Here is a 19,100-nt window from a genome sequence, read left to right as displayed (position 1 = left end):
TTTAATCACTTACACAATTTATGGAGAAAACTCTTATATATATGCCTCCGTCACTTTTTATTGTTAAAATACGACATTTTTAGGTACAATATTGTGCCATTTTCTTTATTTATTAGTTTTACACAGGTAAATCATTCTTCTTCTTCTTCTTTTTGGAGTAAGAACACTCCCGCCCAGGGCGGGAGTTAACGTACTGACCCTTTTAGACCTAGTACCATTGGCATCAGCCGATAGGAGCCCCAAAATGTCATCAGGAGGACCTTTTAAGACAATTGTACCCGTATCCTTGGTCTGATCAAGATTTGCCAGAAAATCCGCACATTTAACTATGTAAACATTATAAAATAGCACTTTTGGCTCCCTAATTATAGACGACCATGGCACGAGATGAAGCCGCACGATCGTCGCACGTCGCATAATGGAAATAACCACACCATAGACTCGACGATTGAAAATCGGAGCGACAGAGAGTAGCCAATGGAAAATCAGAGCGACGGAGAGTTGCTGATAGAAAATCGGAGCGACGGAGAGTCGCTGATGGAAAATCAGAGTGACGAAGTGTCGCCGATGGAAAATGAAAGTAGTGATGAGTCGGTGATGGAAGAGCGTTGATTTGACGATGGAGTTTGAAGCAAATAAACGTCCAGCGGTGGGTTGACGACATATTCTCGTTTAGGAGAGAGCGATAGAAAAGTAAGGTATGAAATTCAAGAAAAAAGCTTAAAATAGAATGTGAGATACCTAAATAGGTAGAGACTTGGAGTTTCAGGTGATAATGAGGATATGGGTCACACAAAGAATAGTCGAATTTGGAGGAAATTCTTTTATTATATTAGTGTAGTCGATGGCAATTTTTTTGTGGACCAAAATAATAATAATAATAATAATAATAATAATAATAATAATAAACAATAACAATAACAATAAACAAATTTGAACTTCAGTGAGAGCATTGACTCTTTGTGCTATAATAAGTTGATAGAGTATATATGGATAGAAATTACAATAAAATAGAGTCGGTAGTACTTAAATAAAAAATTTAAAAAAAAAAAACAAAAAAACTTGAGTGGAATGGAGAAAAAAACAAAAAGGACAATGAAATCAATGATGTTTTAATTACCAAAAAAAAAAAAAAAACCATTTTGTTACTCAAAAAAGATTGCGTTTGATTTAGCTTATTGTTTAGAAGTTTTATTTGGGTTGGGGGGGGGGGGGTGTAATTAAGTTGTTTTAATTTAATTATGCAATTGAGTTAATTAATTGTGATCTGTTTAATTTGTTAACTTTAGTTGTAATCATCACATAAAAAAAAAATAATAATAATAATAATAATAATAATATATTATTATTATTATTATTATTATTATTATTATTATTATTATTATTATTATTATTATTATTATTAATGAGAAAAGATGTAGAACAATTATTAGGGTAATAAACAACAAAAGTTAACTAAATAATTGAGAGGCCAATTTGAATTATTTTTTACTCATTCTACACTTTCAATATATTTATTCTCTATATTATTTCAAATTACAAAAAGATTTAAATTACCTCGGTGTAGGGGTAAAAGGCTCAAACAGGTAGTTGAAGTGGACTCGAAATGCAAAAGTAGTAAGAGTCGGCGATGAAGATTTGAAGCAGTGGAGAGTAAGCGATGGTGGATCAAAGAAACGAAGAGGTGAAAAAGAAGATCGAAGCAATAGAGAGCTACCAGTGAAAGATCGAAGAAGTAGAGAATCTGTGATGAAAGATCAAAGAAGTAGAGAATTCGCGATGAGATAGCCGCACGATCGTCGCACGGGAGGGGTGCATCATGAGACGACAGCACGACCATGGCACGAGATGAGTCCTCACGATCGTCGCACGCCGCATAATGGAAATCAACACACCATAGACTCGACGATGGAAAATCGGAGCGACACAGAGTAGCCAATGTAAAATTAGAGCGACGTAGAGTTGCTAATAGAAAATCGGAGCGACGGAGAGTCGCTGATGGAAAATCAGAGCGACGGAGTGTCGCCGATGGAAAATGAAAGTAGTGATGAGTCAGTGATGGAAGAGCGTTGATTTGACGATGGAGTTTGAAGCAAATAAAAGTACAGCGGTGGGTTGACGACACATTCTCGTTGAGGAGAGAGCGATCGACAAGTAAGGTATGAAATTCAAGAAAAAGGCTTAAAATAGAATGTGAGATACCTAAATAGGTAGAGACTTGGAGTTTCAGGTGATAATGAGGATATGGGTCACACAAAGAATAGTCGAATTTGGAGGAAATTCTTTTATTGGTGTAGTTGATTAAGCAATTTTTTTTTTTTTTTTGTGGACCAAAAAAAAATAATAAAAAAAATAATAATAATAACAATAACAATAACAATAACAATAACAATAAGCTCGCATGGGTAGCTCAACTGGTCATAGAGGTGAAACTTTGGAAGAATGACTAGGGATCAAGTCTCACCAGCGGCAGTACGGGCGCAACTTCTCAAAGTGGGGGGGTTCCTTGTGCGCAGTGAACACTGGTCTAGCCTCTATGGTTCATGTTCAGTTGAGTCACCATAATTTACATCATCTTTTGGAAGAATAACAAATAGAGTCAGTAGTACATTTTTTTTGAAATAAAGTCAGTAGTACTTAAAAAAAAAAAAAAAAAAAAAAAAAACTTGAGTGGAATGGAGAAAAAACAGAAAGGACAATGAAATCAATGATGTTTTAATTACAAAAAAAAAAAAAAAAAAAAAAAAAAAAAAAACCATTTTGTTACTCAAAAAAGATTGCGTTTGATTTAGCTTATTGTTTAGAATTGTTATAATTTAATTATGTAATTGAGTTAATTAATTGTGATCTGTTTAATTTGTTAACTTTAGTTGTAATCATCACATCAAAATATATATATATATATATATATATATATTAATATTATTATTATTATTATTATTATTATTATTATTAATGAGAAAAGATGTAGAACAATTATTAGGGTAATAAACAACAAAAATTAACTAAATAATTGAGAGACCAATTTGAATTATTTTTTACTCATTCTACACTTTCAATATATTTATTCTCTATATTATTTCAAACTACAAAGAGATTTAAATTACCTCGGTATAGGGGTAAAAAGCTCAAACAGGTAGTTGAAGTGGACTCGAAATGCAAAAGTAGTAAGAGTCGGCGATGAAGATTTGAAGCAGTGGAGAGTAAGCGATGGTGGATCAAAGCAATGAAGAGTTGAAAATGAAGATCGAAGCAATAGAGAGCCAGGGGTGAAAGATCGAAGAAGTTGAGAATCTGTGATGAAAGATCGAAGAAGTAGAGAATCTGCGATGAGATAGCCGCACGATCGTCGCACGGGAAGGGTGCATCATGAGACGACAGCACGACCATGGCACGAGATGAGGCCGCACGATCGTTGCACACCGCATAATGGAAATCAACACACCATAGACTCGACGATGGACAATCGGAGCGACAGAGAGTAGCCAATGGAAAATCAAAACGACGGAGAGTTGCTGATAGAAAATCGGAGCGACGGAGAGTCGCTGACGAAAATCAGAGCGATGGAGTGTCGCCGATGGAAAATGAAAATAGTGATGATCGGTGACGGAAGAGCGTTGATTTGACGATGGAGTTTGAAGCAAATAAATGTCCAACGGTGGGTTGACAACACATTCTCATTGAGGAGAGAGCGATAGACAAGTAAGGTATGAAATTCAAGAAAAATGTTTAAATTAGAATGTGAGATACCTAAATAGGTAGAGACTTGGAGTTTCAGGTGATAATGAGGATATGGGTCATACAAACAATAGTCGAATTTGGAGGAAATTCTTTTATTGGTGTAGTTGATTAGACAATTTTTTTGTAGACCATAATAATAATAATAATAATAATAATAATAATTACACAATTTGTTGTACTAGTAGTCTAGTGGCTTCATTTGATAACGTGGTAGCAAAATAGGCCAATAGCAAATGTATATAGAAGTTACACTTCACAAATTGCATTATCAAATAACTAAAAATGTGATAAAAGAATTAATACAAATAATAATGTCATTTTTATAATTAAAATGGTTGGACAATCTATCTGAGGCTTGTTTACTCCAATTTTCGATTTTCTTTTTCTTTTTCACATTTTATTACTTGTTTTCTGTTTTTTTATTTTTGTTTTTAGTTTATAAATTATGTTTGCTAATACTCATTTTTTAATTTAATTTTTTGAGACTATAGTGTTGTATAAAAATCACATAAATTCAAAATTATAAGTGATTTTTTAACCTTGATATCCAAAATAATTCATATATGTTTGGTTTGAGTTATATATATATATATATATATATATATATATATATATCTTTATTTATTTATTTATTTATTTATTTATTTATTTATTTATTTATTTCAGTCATAACTTTACCAATGATTAGGGGCCGGATTTAAGTTGAACTATAAGTGATTTGAATGTGAATTGTATAAAATATTAGGAATAATTGTATTTGAAGTAATGAATTTGCAATTGGGGTATGATAGTAATCACATCCTTAATTGATGCAATTAACAAGTTGTAACTTGTTTTCCTTTTAAAAAAAAAAACAAAAAAAAAAATAATAATTTTGGTGATCTTAGTTTCGCCGGATTAATCCTAAGCCCACAAGATCCTATCCCCAGAGCCTATCAAGTATCAACCCACCCGTCAAATCCTAGTCTTCACATGCGCACAAGGGTCCAATCCAGACCTTCAATCATCCTTGAGCCATTTTTTTCATACATGTTTCCACTGAGATTCAAGCTTCCATATCGTCGCATCCCGTCATAACCTTTAAGTCAGGCGACGAACTAATATTTTTCTTGTAATGACTTATTGACTTGAAAGAATGAAAATTCATTGAGCATAAGTATAATTCTCAAGAGTAACCCCAGACAAGTTAATCAGGTTGTTGACTTGATAATCACAACTTACAAATTCGACTCCTAGCAGGAGCAAACTAAGCCAATTAAGTTGGTTAGACTATTAACTTGATTCCACAACTTACATGTTCATCAACTCTTAACAGAAAAAGTCTATTGACCTTTTTTTGGACAAATCCTGCAAATTAAACTTACTCTACTAAGATACATATATATATATATATATATATATATATATATATATATATATTGAATAAAGGGCAATTAAGCATGACAACTAACAGGCAACAAAAACAACCAAAGCTGCAGATGACACACTACACATACTGATTGATTCATGTGACAAGAAATAATTAATTTAAGAAGCTAAGCAAAAACACTACTTTTCACAACTTTTGGAGCATCTGATTGAACCTTGGTGAGAGAGAGAATCAAAAAGATGAGAGAGTGGAAATTAGACAAGAAGAACAAGACAACACACAGAGGTATGTATGTATGTATGTATGGTACTTAGCCATACTATACTATACCCCTTAGCTTCAATTCTTCTGCAACATACTCTGGATTTTTCACATCCCAAACCACTGGCCAGCTCACCCACCCCCTTACTTTAACCTAATTAAGATCCCCATGCTTAATAAAGATCTACCTTAAACCTTAATTAAATCTTAATTGTCTCCCCTTCTTGATTTGTGACTTGTGACTGAGCTGGCTCCTGTCTGCCCTTGATTTAATGCTACTTCCTTGTCTGGGCTCCCATAGACCAAAGGGCAGTTGCCATTATGCATCTGTATGTATTATACCTAAGACTACACATATATATACATACATACACTCCTATCCTCTCTTTCATTTTCTTCAATTCATGCCCTTATTATCTATCACTTCATTATTTATATTTATATATATATTCCCATATCTCACTGTTCATACTTGGATGATCTTTCTGTATCTTACCTGCCCATTTACCAATTTCTTAATCATTAATAGGATCAGCATCAATAATTTGTTTGTCTTCAATCTTCATTTCTTGCCAGATGGGAAACTAATAATTATTCATTTCTTTTCTCACATACTTTTTGCCTATGCCTTTTTAAGAGATTGATGGTAGTAGAAGAGAAATTGCATATTTCTATGTACATCACTAGGTTGGAATTATACTCAAAATCTGTCAAATAAATTTTGGAACATCATATCGGAACGTCAGTCTCATATAAATATAAGCGCCTACTATTTAAACTTTATACAATAATAATTGAAGGGTTGGGTTTTTTGTTTGACTACAAGTTTTCTCGACTAGTCAACTAGAACCACACACTGAAACTGATCATGTAGATTTAAGGTAATTGCATTACTCTGACTCAAATCATGAGTTTGAGCCCTCTTGTTAAGCTGGGAGAGACTCTCCCATCATCTCATTTATACACTCGTATGAGTACTGAAGGACTGAATTTAATTATAGGGTGTAACTGAAAATTCAAAATGACATTTTTTTTTCTCATATAATTATGATCATGAAACTATGATTTCTTGTAATAAAATGAAGTGGGTGGGGAGGGTAAGGGTTGATGAGACCTCAACATCCCAAGAATGTTGACAACTTCTCATGCTTCCATGATGGGTGTATTATTTGTGTTCCAATGATGGCAAAAGTAATTTGACTCTTTTTGTGTTCAAAACAAAATTACAATTTGGTAGAGTATACCTTGGATTTTTATCATGTGACAATGCTAGCTAGGTTCTTGCTAACTATCAACAGCTAGCAAGAGAGGGCTGAAAAAAATGCAATGTACCAAGAAGGGGGTGGGATAGGGGGGGGGGGGAGAGAGAGCCACAATGGCATTGCAATTCCATCACCCATAACCAATGAGGGGAAAATGATGTGCCAAATTCTAGTTGGTTTTTATTGCTAAGATTGGAAAAAAGATGGGCTTATGGCATTCCTACAAGGCAAGCAAGTCACATGCCAAGGTGTGGGTGGGTGTGTGTGGGATTGGGGACCAAAATGTGCAAATTTAATGCTAAATCAATACCTTACTTGAGAATGGACAGTCCCAGTTTCATTCCTTTTCAATTGATATTATGTCTACCAACCAATGTTTAAGTGGACTGATAAGAATTAAATGTCAGATTAAGCGCTTATCACTCCACTAAAAAATACAGCTAGTAGTAAAATGTGTAACTTTATTTTCTTTTATTTGCTAACAATCAGTCACATGTTCTCGATGACATAATGCTGAATTTGGTTTCTCAGTGAAAATGTTTAACGATACAAATTCGATCTCTCTAATGATTTCTTTGAATAGCAGTATAGCACAAACCAAATTCATATTACTATGTCATCTTCAAAGCTAATAGTATATATGTCCTAAACATATATTCTCCTTGATAGAATTTAGAAGAGTGAAAAGGGGATAGCTTGGCTTATGTGTCCTCAATTCTGATGAAATGCAATCATTTTAATAAGCCAAGATTATAATTAACCTACATAAATCATTGGCTGGCCTTCCCACCAGACCACCAGAAAACAAAACACAATTTGAAAAATGAAAAAGTTATTGCATAGTAACTTATAAAAATTATAACCACTCTTACAAAAATAAATTTTATGAACTGTCCTGAGCAGGCTCTAACTGTAGAAGGCACCTTTAAGCTCGAATCATATCCAAACTAATCCCCGTTCGCACCGGGCGGGTCCAATTAAAGGGTATAGTGCTGGCCAGATTGGATTTTTCAGACTAGACTCCCGACCTCTCTTAAGGGACAAGAGTGCACGACCACTCACGCCAGTCAAGCTGGTTAAAGGGGGTGTTATTAATAAGATAAAAGAAGATATTTTTGGAAGAAATGAGACATGATCTGTATGAATCATGAAACCATAAGAAGCCCAACCTAGATTCATATACAGCTGCTCTCTTGTTGTGGAAGAGGAGGCATAGTCACATGGGAGTGGCAAAGACAATGGCTGAGGATTTGGTGGAACCACATTAATGTCCAACTCATTTCTAGGTTTCTTTCCTCAATCTCTCCATCAATCCCTCTCTTCCTCAATATAAGATGGAGGACCAAACCCCCTATCACCCTCCTAATCCAATGTAATCCCATTTCTGACTCGACAACTAATATAACTTATCAATTATAAGCACAAAAGTGGTTGTTGATGAATGAAGTTAGGTTGCGTTTGTTTCAATTCTTTAATTTTTATTTATTTTTTAAAATTTCTCATTTATCTAGTTTTCCATTCTCTATAATATGTAGTAAACCTATTGTCACATTTTCAACAATTAATTGTGACAATGGTACCACATACATGACATATACAAGCTTTTAAGAAAGGTGATTAATGCAAGATTGAGCCCTTTCAAGATAATTTTGAGTAGATTAGAAATATTATAATAAACTATAAACAATTAAAAAAAATTGAAATACTCATGATTCTTTACAAGATAGTATCTGTTCAGCCCAAAGAATCTAAGCCCCCAACACCGGAGTTCGAACCTATACCCATCCAAAGGTAATCGGGATGCTATCACACTACACGATAGTTGACATAAACAATTAAATTAAACTTTAGTACGGAGTAATTATTAATTGTTGTATGAGAATATGTTGATTAGTCATAATATAGTATTACATGCAGTACATTCATTATATAGTAACTTGATTTAAGGCCAATTGTTATGTCGTGGAACCGTATCCACCTTACATTCTATGTTTATAATTACTTAACTCTATGTTCATAATCATAAAACTCTATGTTCATAATTTTTGAACTTCATATTCACAATTATTTAACTCTATATTCACAATTACAGAATTCTATGTTCATAATTACTGAACTATATGTTCATAATTATAAAACTTTATGTTCATAATTTTTGTACTTCATATTCACAATTACAAAACTCTATGTTCATAATTATAGAACTGTATGTTCATAATTTTTGAATTCTATATTCACAATTAGAAACAGTTTTGGAACTGTGTCTACCTTGCAAGGTGAACACGGTTCGTAGACCAATTGAAAGGGATGTAGCGCAGCTTGGTAGCGCCTTTGTTTTGGGTAAAAAATTTCACGGGTTCCAATCCTTTCATCCCTACCTATTCTTCTCCTCTGGGCAGTAACGAGGGATCCGTTGAGATCGATTCGGACATACATATTTTCATTTTATGAGACTAGGAGTTCCCGTCGAGAGGCAAATTCTTCATTTAGGAAAGATCCGATACCAAGTGAAAGCAAGCTAGCTGTTCCACAGCATAATTTGCTTAGTAGGCTAACATACTGGGCTTTTATTTAACTAAATGCAAATAAGTCAAGCCCAATTCCAATAAAGGCCCAAACTATATGTATAGGCCATTTGTATGGACCATGATCCACGTATCATTATGGAAATTGAATCCAAATGACGAAATACAAAATTTATATTTGTAAAATACAAAATTTCATAACACGACACAAAAAATACAACACGAGACACATACGCATGTTATATATTTACTTATTTTCAAATATGATTTAATTACATAATTTGTGTTCATATGCACAGAATTTCAAAACACAAGACTCAAATTCAAAACATAATATACAATTACTAATTTGTTTCATGTACAAAATTCATACTATTAAGGTACAGAATTTCATAACAAGACACAAAAACTCAACATCAAACACATACACATGTATCAAGATCCACATTGCAATGTGAACCCTTGTCCATGGTATAAGGATAGACTATGGATAAATATTTATTATTAGCTTTTTTTTTTTGTACAAAAGGTTCAATATTGGCCGAGTTTTGGTCGAGTATAGGCCAAAACGGCAAAGATGGGTGCCGCCTAACGCCTAGGCAGCCGAGTTTTGCAACCATGATATTTAGTAGTATACTAAATATACTAAATAAATAACTCTTAATACACAAACAACGAGCATTCAATGTATTAAAAATGCACATTCAATATATATTAAAAATGAACCGTTAGTGGTCCACCTTACTACCTTACAAGGTGGACTATGATTCATGGTATAATGATTAATATATACTCCGTATTTGATAATCCAAATATTCCGACTCACCAAATTATATTTTGAACCTCAAGAACGCATCCCTGAACCAAGTACGCAAAAAACAAACATTCAATATATTAAAAATGAACTATTAATGGTCTTACTATCTTACAAGGTGAACTATGGTCTTGGTATAATGATTAATATATATATATATATATATATATATATATATATATATAATAATCCAAATATTCTCGTCTCACCGAATTATATTTTGAACCTCAAGAACTCATCCCTAGACCAATAAGAATGTAAATTACATCAATCTAAATTCAAAATTATCAAATTGCACACAATAAGCTCAACACAAACCCAAAAACCATCGTGGCGAGAATCAAACTTCCACAATCCCGTTGAATGCAAGTCTTAAATGAGAATTCCATCCATTAAACTCACTATATATTGATATAAGCTAGTAAACATATTTTCTAAATTAAAAAAAAAAAAAAGAAAAAAAAAAAAAAGAAAAAACAAACAAACAAACAAAAAAAAAACAAACAAACAAAACAAAACAAAAAATAGAAGAAAATGAAACACTAGATTAAAGAAACAAAAAATCGAAGTAACCCAAAATTTAACAGAAGACAATAAAATAAATTTTTTATCCCACATTACACAATATTCTTCTCGCTCTCACTCTACTTAAGAATACAACACCTTCAAGGTATGAAGAGAACTCATTTCCATTCTGTCATAAGCAGAAAAATCACTGCATAAACTTAAGCAAAAGATGCAGTAACCCATTGATGACCAGAAAGTTGTGAGCTCTTCCACCTGTTGGGACTGGAATAAATAAAAGGAGAAATCAAAAACTATACTAGGATGCTAATGCAAGCCAAAAAAAAAACAGGAGTGACAGCGGGTAAAAAATGATTGGTTCTACATAAGAAATGCATGGAATAAGACACTTTGACTTACTATTGCATTTTCAATTGTAAGGTGCAAAAGTTCATACCTTGAATGCTAGTAGCTTTGTTCTTCTCATTCTATGAAAAACTTTTTTCTAAACGAGGGGTTTGGATCCCCAGAAGAGTGTCTAATCTCACAATCAAACTCGACTTCCAGCAATCGGTGGTTTTGTTTAGAGCGGATCATGTCAAAGTTGATTCTAACATCATCGCCTTTGCCAACACGCTTGGGAGGATGCAATAGAAACACCTGACAATTACACAAAGGACAGTAACAACCTTAATTGATAGTAATCACATTGCGATTCTTTTGCAAAGAAATAAACTAAACAAACTTCAAATTGTAGCAACTTGAGATGACAGATACTGATGTTTACGAACCTGCTGGCCCCAATGTGTACCAAACTCTACACTAGGAGCTGTTGTCAACTCAACCTCCAGTTTAACTGGATTGTCTTCACGTCCCTAGCAAAATGAACCAAACAAAGTTTGAATAAACGAAATTGGTTCACAGATATGTGCAATACCAGTAACGTGTAAAAACCCAGAGAGAGCAGAAGTCAACTCACTTTGAAGTGGACATCGAACCATCCACCAAACCCACAAACCCTTGCGAGTTCAGCAGTAATCAATGATGAAACACTTGCACGGACATTGAGTAAGTCATTAACAGTTGAAGTCAAGCAATCAATTTCCTTTATGATAGCAGGATATCCTATCACTTGATTTGGATGAAGGTTGCTCCAAAGTGACGTCTATAGAAATCATTAGCATGATTTTAGTATTCGCAACAGAGTAAAAGAGACTAGAATGAGCAATAGGGAATAGGAATCTTGAGCAGAAAGTCAGTCATGTTCAAGTACAAAGCAAACAGGACAGTTTTACAGTAAGGCAATACTGCAACTACTGTTAGGCCGCTTTAGCAGAAAGAACTAAAGAAATGGTTCACTCACTCGTGTGGAATTATGCAAGAATATATATATATATATATATATATATATATATATATATATATATATATATATATATATATATATATATATATATATATATATATATATATATGTAAGCCGATCTTTAGCAAATAGTGTCTCTGATTGCATAAAACTAAATGCAACTTTTGGTTATTCATGAAAATGATCCTATTTTCCCTCACCTCTGAGATAATACATTTGTGATCTCATCTTTAACAAATAATCAACTCTCATTATGCAAAACTAACCGAAGAGAAAATGTTTGTTTTTCATGAGAAGTATTTTCTCACTATTGCAAGCAACATTTACATAGGGGTAATAAGTCTACAGTACATGTGCAGTTCATGTACTAGTTGACGGCTATTGGTCACTTCTTAATCTTTCAATTAAACAATATAATAATGAATACCAACCTGTAAATAGTATTTTTTCTGTTCTTCCAGATAAGGTTTTGTTAAAACATTCATATCAACACCATAATGAGTTTTAGTATCATTCACAAATTGATGCCAATCATCCATGGCTACATCATAATCAATCTTCTTTTGCTCCCCTACTGCAGACCGGATAGGTGCTACCCACATCCTAGCATGGCTTGGGTACCTGTAAAACCATTTTACCAAGATAGAAAAGACATGAATCACAGGCATTGTGCTTGAAACAAGATTAGTAAAATGATGAAGCTAATATCACAAAGTTTGGTAAAGGCTGAAAGAAACAGCCGCTAAAAAAGTTGTGCGAATAAATGTGCAAAGACACCTACATAACTCCGTTTGGCTTCAGCCAGCGGTCACGGGCACAAATTACAGAATCAAACATTGACTCTCGAAGAAGAAAGTATCCCATCCATTCCGAAATAATCACATCAACTGCCAACCAATGCATTTGTTAAATAAGTATCAAAGAAGAAATAACCAAAAGAGTATTCATGCATTTATTACATATATGTATGAAAAGCTCTCACCTTTCTCTGGCAGATTAACATCTTCAATAGAAGCCTCAATAACTTCAACAACTCCCTCAAGGTTATTCGCCTTAACTAGTTCACGGGCATGATCTGCCATTTTGGTGGCTTCCACTGCATACACTTTTCTTGCACCAGCTTGCGCTGACCATATTGCTAGAATACCACTCCCAGTTCCTACATCCAATACAGCCTATTGTAGGGATAACCAACCAACTTAGTCAAATTACTTACAAAAAGAAAAAACCATAATTGTCAATGCATGAATTATATAATTAGAGTACAACCATTCTCTTTCTCAAGATTGCTGCTTTATTTGCAAGCTCCTAGGAAATAGGATAGTATAGAACTTTGTCTGTGAGAAAGTTTTTCATCTCACTTACAAGAAGATATGGGACAAAATTTAGGATAGTAGTAAATTAGCCACTCTTCCATATCTAACAAAGAATCTAATATGCAATACATGTATTTCTCTCTATCAAAATCTTGAGAACCCACAGAGGCACTGAATAGTAAGAACAATCTTCAACACCAAGCTCTCACCCCCCACCCCCAACACAACACACACCTTATAAAAATATAATCTTTTATAATTCCTCTTCATGAACTCTTTTTTTCTTCACATTTAGCACCCACGAAACAACACGTGTGTTAAGCTCATTAACCCAATAAATTATAATCAAATTTATGCATGCTGATAAAAATTCAAAGCAGCCTTGAACTCCAACCACACTAGAGAATTAAGAACTTCTTCAAACTATCCAACACTTATCAAAACACAGAAACGTTAGAAATTACAAACAACGCATATGAATCAAAACGTTAAATACATTGCGATGCATACATTAATACAAAGAGGGGGAGGGGAAGGGGGTAAAAGCTCGAACCTTTCCGGCAAAGTGATGCTTGTTCTGGAAAACGGCGTTGTAATAAGAGTCCATGCGAACGCGGTCGGTGAGCATGTCCTTCTGATGGTAGAGAAAGGCGTAAGTGCAGAAATAGTTGGCGAAATCGACGTCCTTGTCCACCGCAGCGGCGGCGCCGTCGCCGCGGCTGATGGCGGCGGGCTGGATGCCATTCGATGAGCTCCCCATGTCAGCTAACCAAAGCACAACGCAGAGAGACAGGGAGAAGAAGAGAGTGTTTGATGTTTTAGGGCAGCGAATGAGTCGCAATCTGGTGTGGAAAGCCGCAGGGGATATTGCTTGCTACTCCGTATACTCCTCCTTCACCTCCTTGCTTTTCTTTCCGTATTTATAATATTTCGGCTAAAGTGTCATCCCGCACCATGAACCATTCATGATTATTCATGCCACACCCACCCTGATCTTTAATAAGTGATATTTCAAGCCATAAACTATAAAAAAAAAAATTCGTCTAAAACTTTTAATAGATTTTCCAAGTTACCAGATGACGTGTCGCGGATTACTTGCTGATTTGGAGTCCACGTCAGCTTTATTAAAAATAAAATATATGAAATTTAATGCCACGTTTGCGAAGTTGACGAGCTTTGCGAGGCTCTGCGTCTATGTTCTTTTCTCTGTTTTAACCCACCGTGAAAGCCTCCATTGCAAGAGTTTCAAGAAATGGTGCATGAAACCAGTTTCTTGCTTTGGTTTTCTTTCTTGTACTTGTATTCACTTCGCCATCTTCAACCCAGATTCAAGCCTAAAATCTCTATGGTTCTAACAACAATTTCCAGACCACCACCGCCCACTTCACCGCTTCGTAGACTGCAATGGCTTCAGCAATCTTGACTTGCATAATTCCTTCAGTTGCCCCAGACTTTGCCGCCACAAAAGTTCCATTGGAGTCCTTAATAATAATGTCATAACCAGTTCTTTTAGAGCCTTGATCAGGGTTGTAAAAATCCCGCCTAGGCACCGAGTAATTGGCGCCTAGGCACTAGGCGCCCATAGACCGTGGCGATTTCCGCCCTAGGCTCCTGCCTAGGAGACTGGCCGCCTAGGCGCCCGCCTAGCACCTAATTCAGCCGCCTAGCGCCTAACTCGTCTGATTACGCCAAGTTAACTCGTCAATTTCTGTCGAGTTAGTCGAGTTAACCCGACCTTGCTAATTTTTTCCATTTATATGACATATACATATAATATGACATATATACACTCGTAGACTAGTTTGATACTTTCACTCTTTGGATGATTGAAGTATTTGGGTATTTCATTTGAGTTTTTTTTTTTTTTTAATATTCTTTTGATGTGATGACTTATGAATTTGTCATTATGTCATTTATTTGGATGTGTTATTTGATTGAATGTTGAAAACAACATCATTAAAATTGTCAAATTGCAAGTCTGCTACTGTTTTTTTCGCGACCGCCTAGCGCCGCCTAGATTCCGCCTAGGCGCCGACTAGGCCGCTTAGGCGCTAGGCGCTGCCCGGACGCCCGACTAGCGCCCAGCGCCTACTGCAACCATGGCCTTGATCAAGCGCAGCATCACAGTTCAATTTAAGCCAGCCTCCAGGTGGTGAAGTACTGAAGTCCACTTCGTATGAGGGGGAGAGGTGTCTACAGATTTGCTATTGGATTGGCAAGCTTTCCATGCTGCAAAAAAACTTTTTGTCTCCTCCAAGATGAACAATTGGTTTGTTTTTTAGCATTCCAGATCCCGTTGTTTCTTTTCTTGCTTCCAAATACCCGAAACCACCAAAATAAAAAGGCAGGCTGCATAACAATCTAAAGTAGGGGTGTGCAAAACCCGAAAATTTCGACACACCCGACCGACCCGAAACCCGACGGGTGCATCCGTGCCGCGAACCGTATCCGAACACCCAACCCGAACCGAGGCTACGCTATTAGACGGATGTAAGGGGTTCGGGTGGGAGGCATTAAACGCCACCCGAACCCGTCCGATTACCCGACTAAACCCTAGGATTTTTTTCCGCTATATAATACGATGTCGTTTGGTGTATGTATATATATCACTCATTTCATTGAGCGCAGCCGAGCTCTCAGTTCACTCTTGACTCTTCTAGACTTCTCTCAATCTCTCATCTCTCATCTCTCGACTCTCGTTCTCTCTTTCGCTCTGGTCTTTGAGACTTTGAGTCTTAGACTCTTAGTGTCTTACTCTCTAAGACTCTGAGAGTCTTAGTCTCTGTTTGTTAGTCTGGACTCTGGTGGAAGCCCTATTCGGAGACTCGGAGTAGCGACTGGCGGAGTGGTGGAACGGTGGAAGCCCTAGACCCTAGTCCGGTCACCGGAGTCTGGTGGAACTGTGGAACGGTGGAATAGTGGATTCGAAGCCCTTTGTTCTCGAGGGATTAAATCTGAGAAACGAAGTAATTACTAAACCCTATTTACATTTCCGTTATAGATTATTGTGTATTTGTCTTCTTGATTAGGGTTTCTAATTTTTATGATTATGTGGACTGTGATACTTGTAAATCCGTTGAGAAGTTCCGGATTGCATGTCACTAGTCCTTTGAGTTTGAATTTGTGAATTGTGTGATTAGGGTTTCTAATTTGTAACGTAAATATGTGGACTCACTGGACTATGATACTTGTAAATCCGTTGAGAAGTTCCGGATTGCATGTCAGTAGTTCTTTGAGTGTGAATTTGTGAGTTTGATTAGGGTTTCTAATTTGTAACCTAATCCGTGGACTCACTGGACTATGATACTTGTAAATCCGTTGAGAAGTTCCGGATTGCATGTCAGTAGTTCTTTGAGTATGAATTTGTGAATTGTTTGATTAGGGTTTCTAATTTGTAACCTAATCTGTGGTGGAAGCCATACTACCCTAGCCCCTTGCCAGTTGCCACTGTGTGTTAAATACTGAAATCCATATAAATGTTAAGCATGATGGTATTTGTGTGGAAGCCATATATAAATGTGGGAGTGTGTCCACTGTCTTGTACTCATGTGTGACTGAAATCCATATAAATGTGGGAGTGTGTGACTGAAATCCATATAAATGATGAGCATATAAAGTAGCATACACCTACTTAGCTTGAATGCCTGATTATGGATTTCATTGTAATTTGTAAGTTGTTAGTTACTTAGTTGTAAGTTGTAACTGTGAAAATGTGAAATTGTAAGTTTATGGATATGTGACCCTTAAATCATTTATGTGCAATTCTGCATACATGATGAAATGTTCAATTCACTGAATTCTGCCTGTTTAACACTTTAATTGATACATGTGTGTATGTGACAAAGGCCATTCTCTGTTGATGATTTTGAATGAGTGATTTCCCATTCTGTGTCACTGATACTTTCCCCTTTTTAGATGGAAAGTGTTAGTGGTGTAGAGACTGTTACTGGTGTATCTGGAACACAACCTGAGTTGGAAGCACCTGCTGTAGAGACTGTTACTCCTTAGTCTCAGCAGCCTTTGCCTCCACCTGTTCCAAAGAAAAGGAAAGAGGTTGAATCCAGGGCTCCATGTTGGGATCACTTTGAAAAGATCAAAGACAGTGAGGGCATTGTCATCAAAGGAAAATGTATATATTGTGCAAAAGTGTATTGCTGTGAGAGCAAGAAACATGGGACTTCTTCTCTCAGACTTCATGTGGTAAACTGCCTTAAAAATCCTCACTCTAAGGAGACAAGGCAGTCCCTACTCACATTCCAACCTGCACCTTCTTCTGCTGGAACTCAAAGTAGTGAAGGAACTGAAGGGGTGTTGGGTACTTGGGTGTTTGATCAAGACTTGATAAGGAGAGCCTTAGCTGAGATGATTATTTTAGATGAACTTCCTTTTAGGATTGTTGAGGGACAGGGTTTTAGAAAGTTTGTTTTAGTTTGCTGTCCTAGGTTTAAAATCCCTTCAAGATGGACTATCAGTAGGGACATTTTCAAGATATTTTCTGATGAGAGGGTCAACTTGAAGAAGTTTTTTAGGACTAGCAGTCAGAGAGTAAGTATCACAACTGATACTTGGACCTCGGTCCAGAGAATAAACTACATGTGCATAACTGCACATTTCATTGATAGTGAGTGGAAGCTGCAAAAGAAGATTATTTCATTTGTTCCTATATATTCCCACAAGGGGGAAAGTATTGCAAAGGCTTTAGAGAGTTGCCTTTTGGACTGGGGTCTAAAATCAGTGTTTAGTGTGACAGTAGATAATGCTTCCAGCAATGATACTGCCCTAGGATTCTTGAAGAAGAAGTTGGGCTCTTGGGGTTGTACTGCTGTTAGGTGTAAGTATTTGCACATGAGGTGCATTGCTCACATTCTTAACTTGGTGGTACAGGATGGGTTGAAAGAATGTGACAGTTCTGTTAAGAAAGTCAGGGATGCTGTTAGGTATGTGAGGAGCTCACCTGCTAGGTTGCAGAAGTTTAAATCACTAGCTGATCTAATTGGGGTGGAAGCTAAGAATTCTCTGTGTCTAGATGTCCCTACAAGGTGGAATTCCACATATATGATGCTTAATACTGCATTACTGTTTCAGAAGGTATTTGAAGCCTATGATGATCATGACAGTTCATTTAAATCTGATTTGGGTGGAAGTGTACCTGATTTCTTAGATTGGGAATCAATTCAATCTTTGGTTATGATTCTAAAATCTTTTTATGAAATGACTGTTAGGATTTCTGGATCATTGTATGTGACTTCTAATACCTTCTTCTCTGAGATTTCTGATTTGTCTTGCTTGTTGAAAAATATGGAGGAAGCTACAGAAGATAGTGTTAAACTAATGGGTAAAAATATGAGGGCAAAATTTGATAAGTATTGGGGTGAGCCTGAAAAAATGAACTTTTTGATATTCTATGCAAATATCTTAGACCCTAGGGACAAAATTGAGTATATGCCCATTCAGTTTAACCAGTTATATGGTGAGGACAAGGGTAAAACAATGTTTGATAAGGTGATTGTTGGCCTTAAGGAGTTGTTTGAAGATTATGTTGCATGCTTCCCTGTCCAGTGTGTTGAACAATCTGAAAAATTTTCTCCCTCAATAACAATATCTGATTCAGTTTCTGTTGGGAGACCTCAATCATTACTGAAATCTCAGATTAAGAAGCAAAAATTGGTGAGTGGGGATTTGTCTAGGAAAAAAACTTAGTTGGAAGTGTATCTCTCTGAGGTTATTGTGGATGAGGATGATTCATTTGACCTTCTAAGATGGTGGAAACAACAATCTGAAGGTTCCCTGTCTTATCTAAAATGGCAAGGGATATTCTAGTTGTTCCAATATCAACTGTTGCTTCTGAATCAGCATTCAGTACAAGTGGAAGGGTACTTGATGCCTTTAGGAGTTCCCTAACTCCTAGAATTGTTGAGGCATTGGTGTGTGCACAGGATTGG

The 19,100-nt window shown here is 35.9% G+C and overlaps 2 protein-coding genes across 2 annotated transcripts; one reads left to right on the top strand and one right to left on the bottom strand.

Annotated features, from left to right (window-relative positions):
- Positions 1 to 10,519: 10,519 nt before the first annotated feature.
- Positions 10,520 to 14,051, bottom strand: LOC109186542 (protein arginine N-methyltransferase PRMT10). The gene is made up of 8 exons (XM_019336564.1): positions 13,712 to 14,051; positions 12,825 to 13,017; positions 12,624 to 12,729; positions 12,274 to 12,463; positions 11,456 to 11,641; positions 11,268 to 11,351; positions 10,934 to 11,136; positions 10,520 to 10,761 (listed from the first exon to the last, which is right to left on the bottom strand). Exons 1-7 carry the CDS (start codon positions 13,916 to 13,918, stop codon positions 10,960 to 10,962), a joined length of 1,143 nt encoding a protein of 380 aa, XP_019192109.1. The 5' UTR covers positions 13,919 to 14,051; the 3' UTR covers positions 10,520 to 10,761; positions 10,934 to 10,959.
- Positions 14,052 to 17,073: 3,022 nt separating this feature from the next.
- On the top strand, positions 17,074 to 18,858 carry LOC109186220 (zinc finger BED domain-containing protein RICESLEEPER 2-like). The gene is made up of 2 exons (XM_019336148.1): positions 17,074 to 17,154; positions 17,251 to 18,858. Exons 1-2 carry the CDS (start codon positions 17,074 to 17,076, stop codon positions 18,856 to 18,858), a joined length of 1,689 nt encoding a protein of 562 aa, XP_019191693.1.
- The last annotated feature ends 242 nt before the right edge of the window (positions 18,859 to 19,100 follow it).

This window comes from Ipomoea nil, unplaced genomic scaffold (assembly GCF_001879475.1).
Source record: "Ipomoea nil cultivar Tokyo-kokei standard unplaced genomic scaffold, Asagao_1.1 scaffold1407, whole genome shotgun sequence".
In the NCBI taxonomy this organism is placed as follows: Eukaryota; Viridiplantae; Streptophyta; class Magnoliopsida; order Solanales; family Convolvulaceae; genus Ipomoea; species Ipomoea nil.
This window is presented reverse-complemented; position numbering and strand designations above follow the sequence as displayed.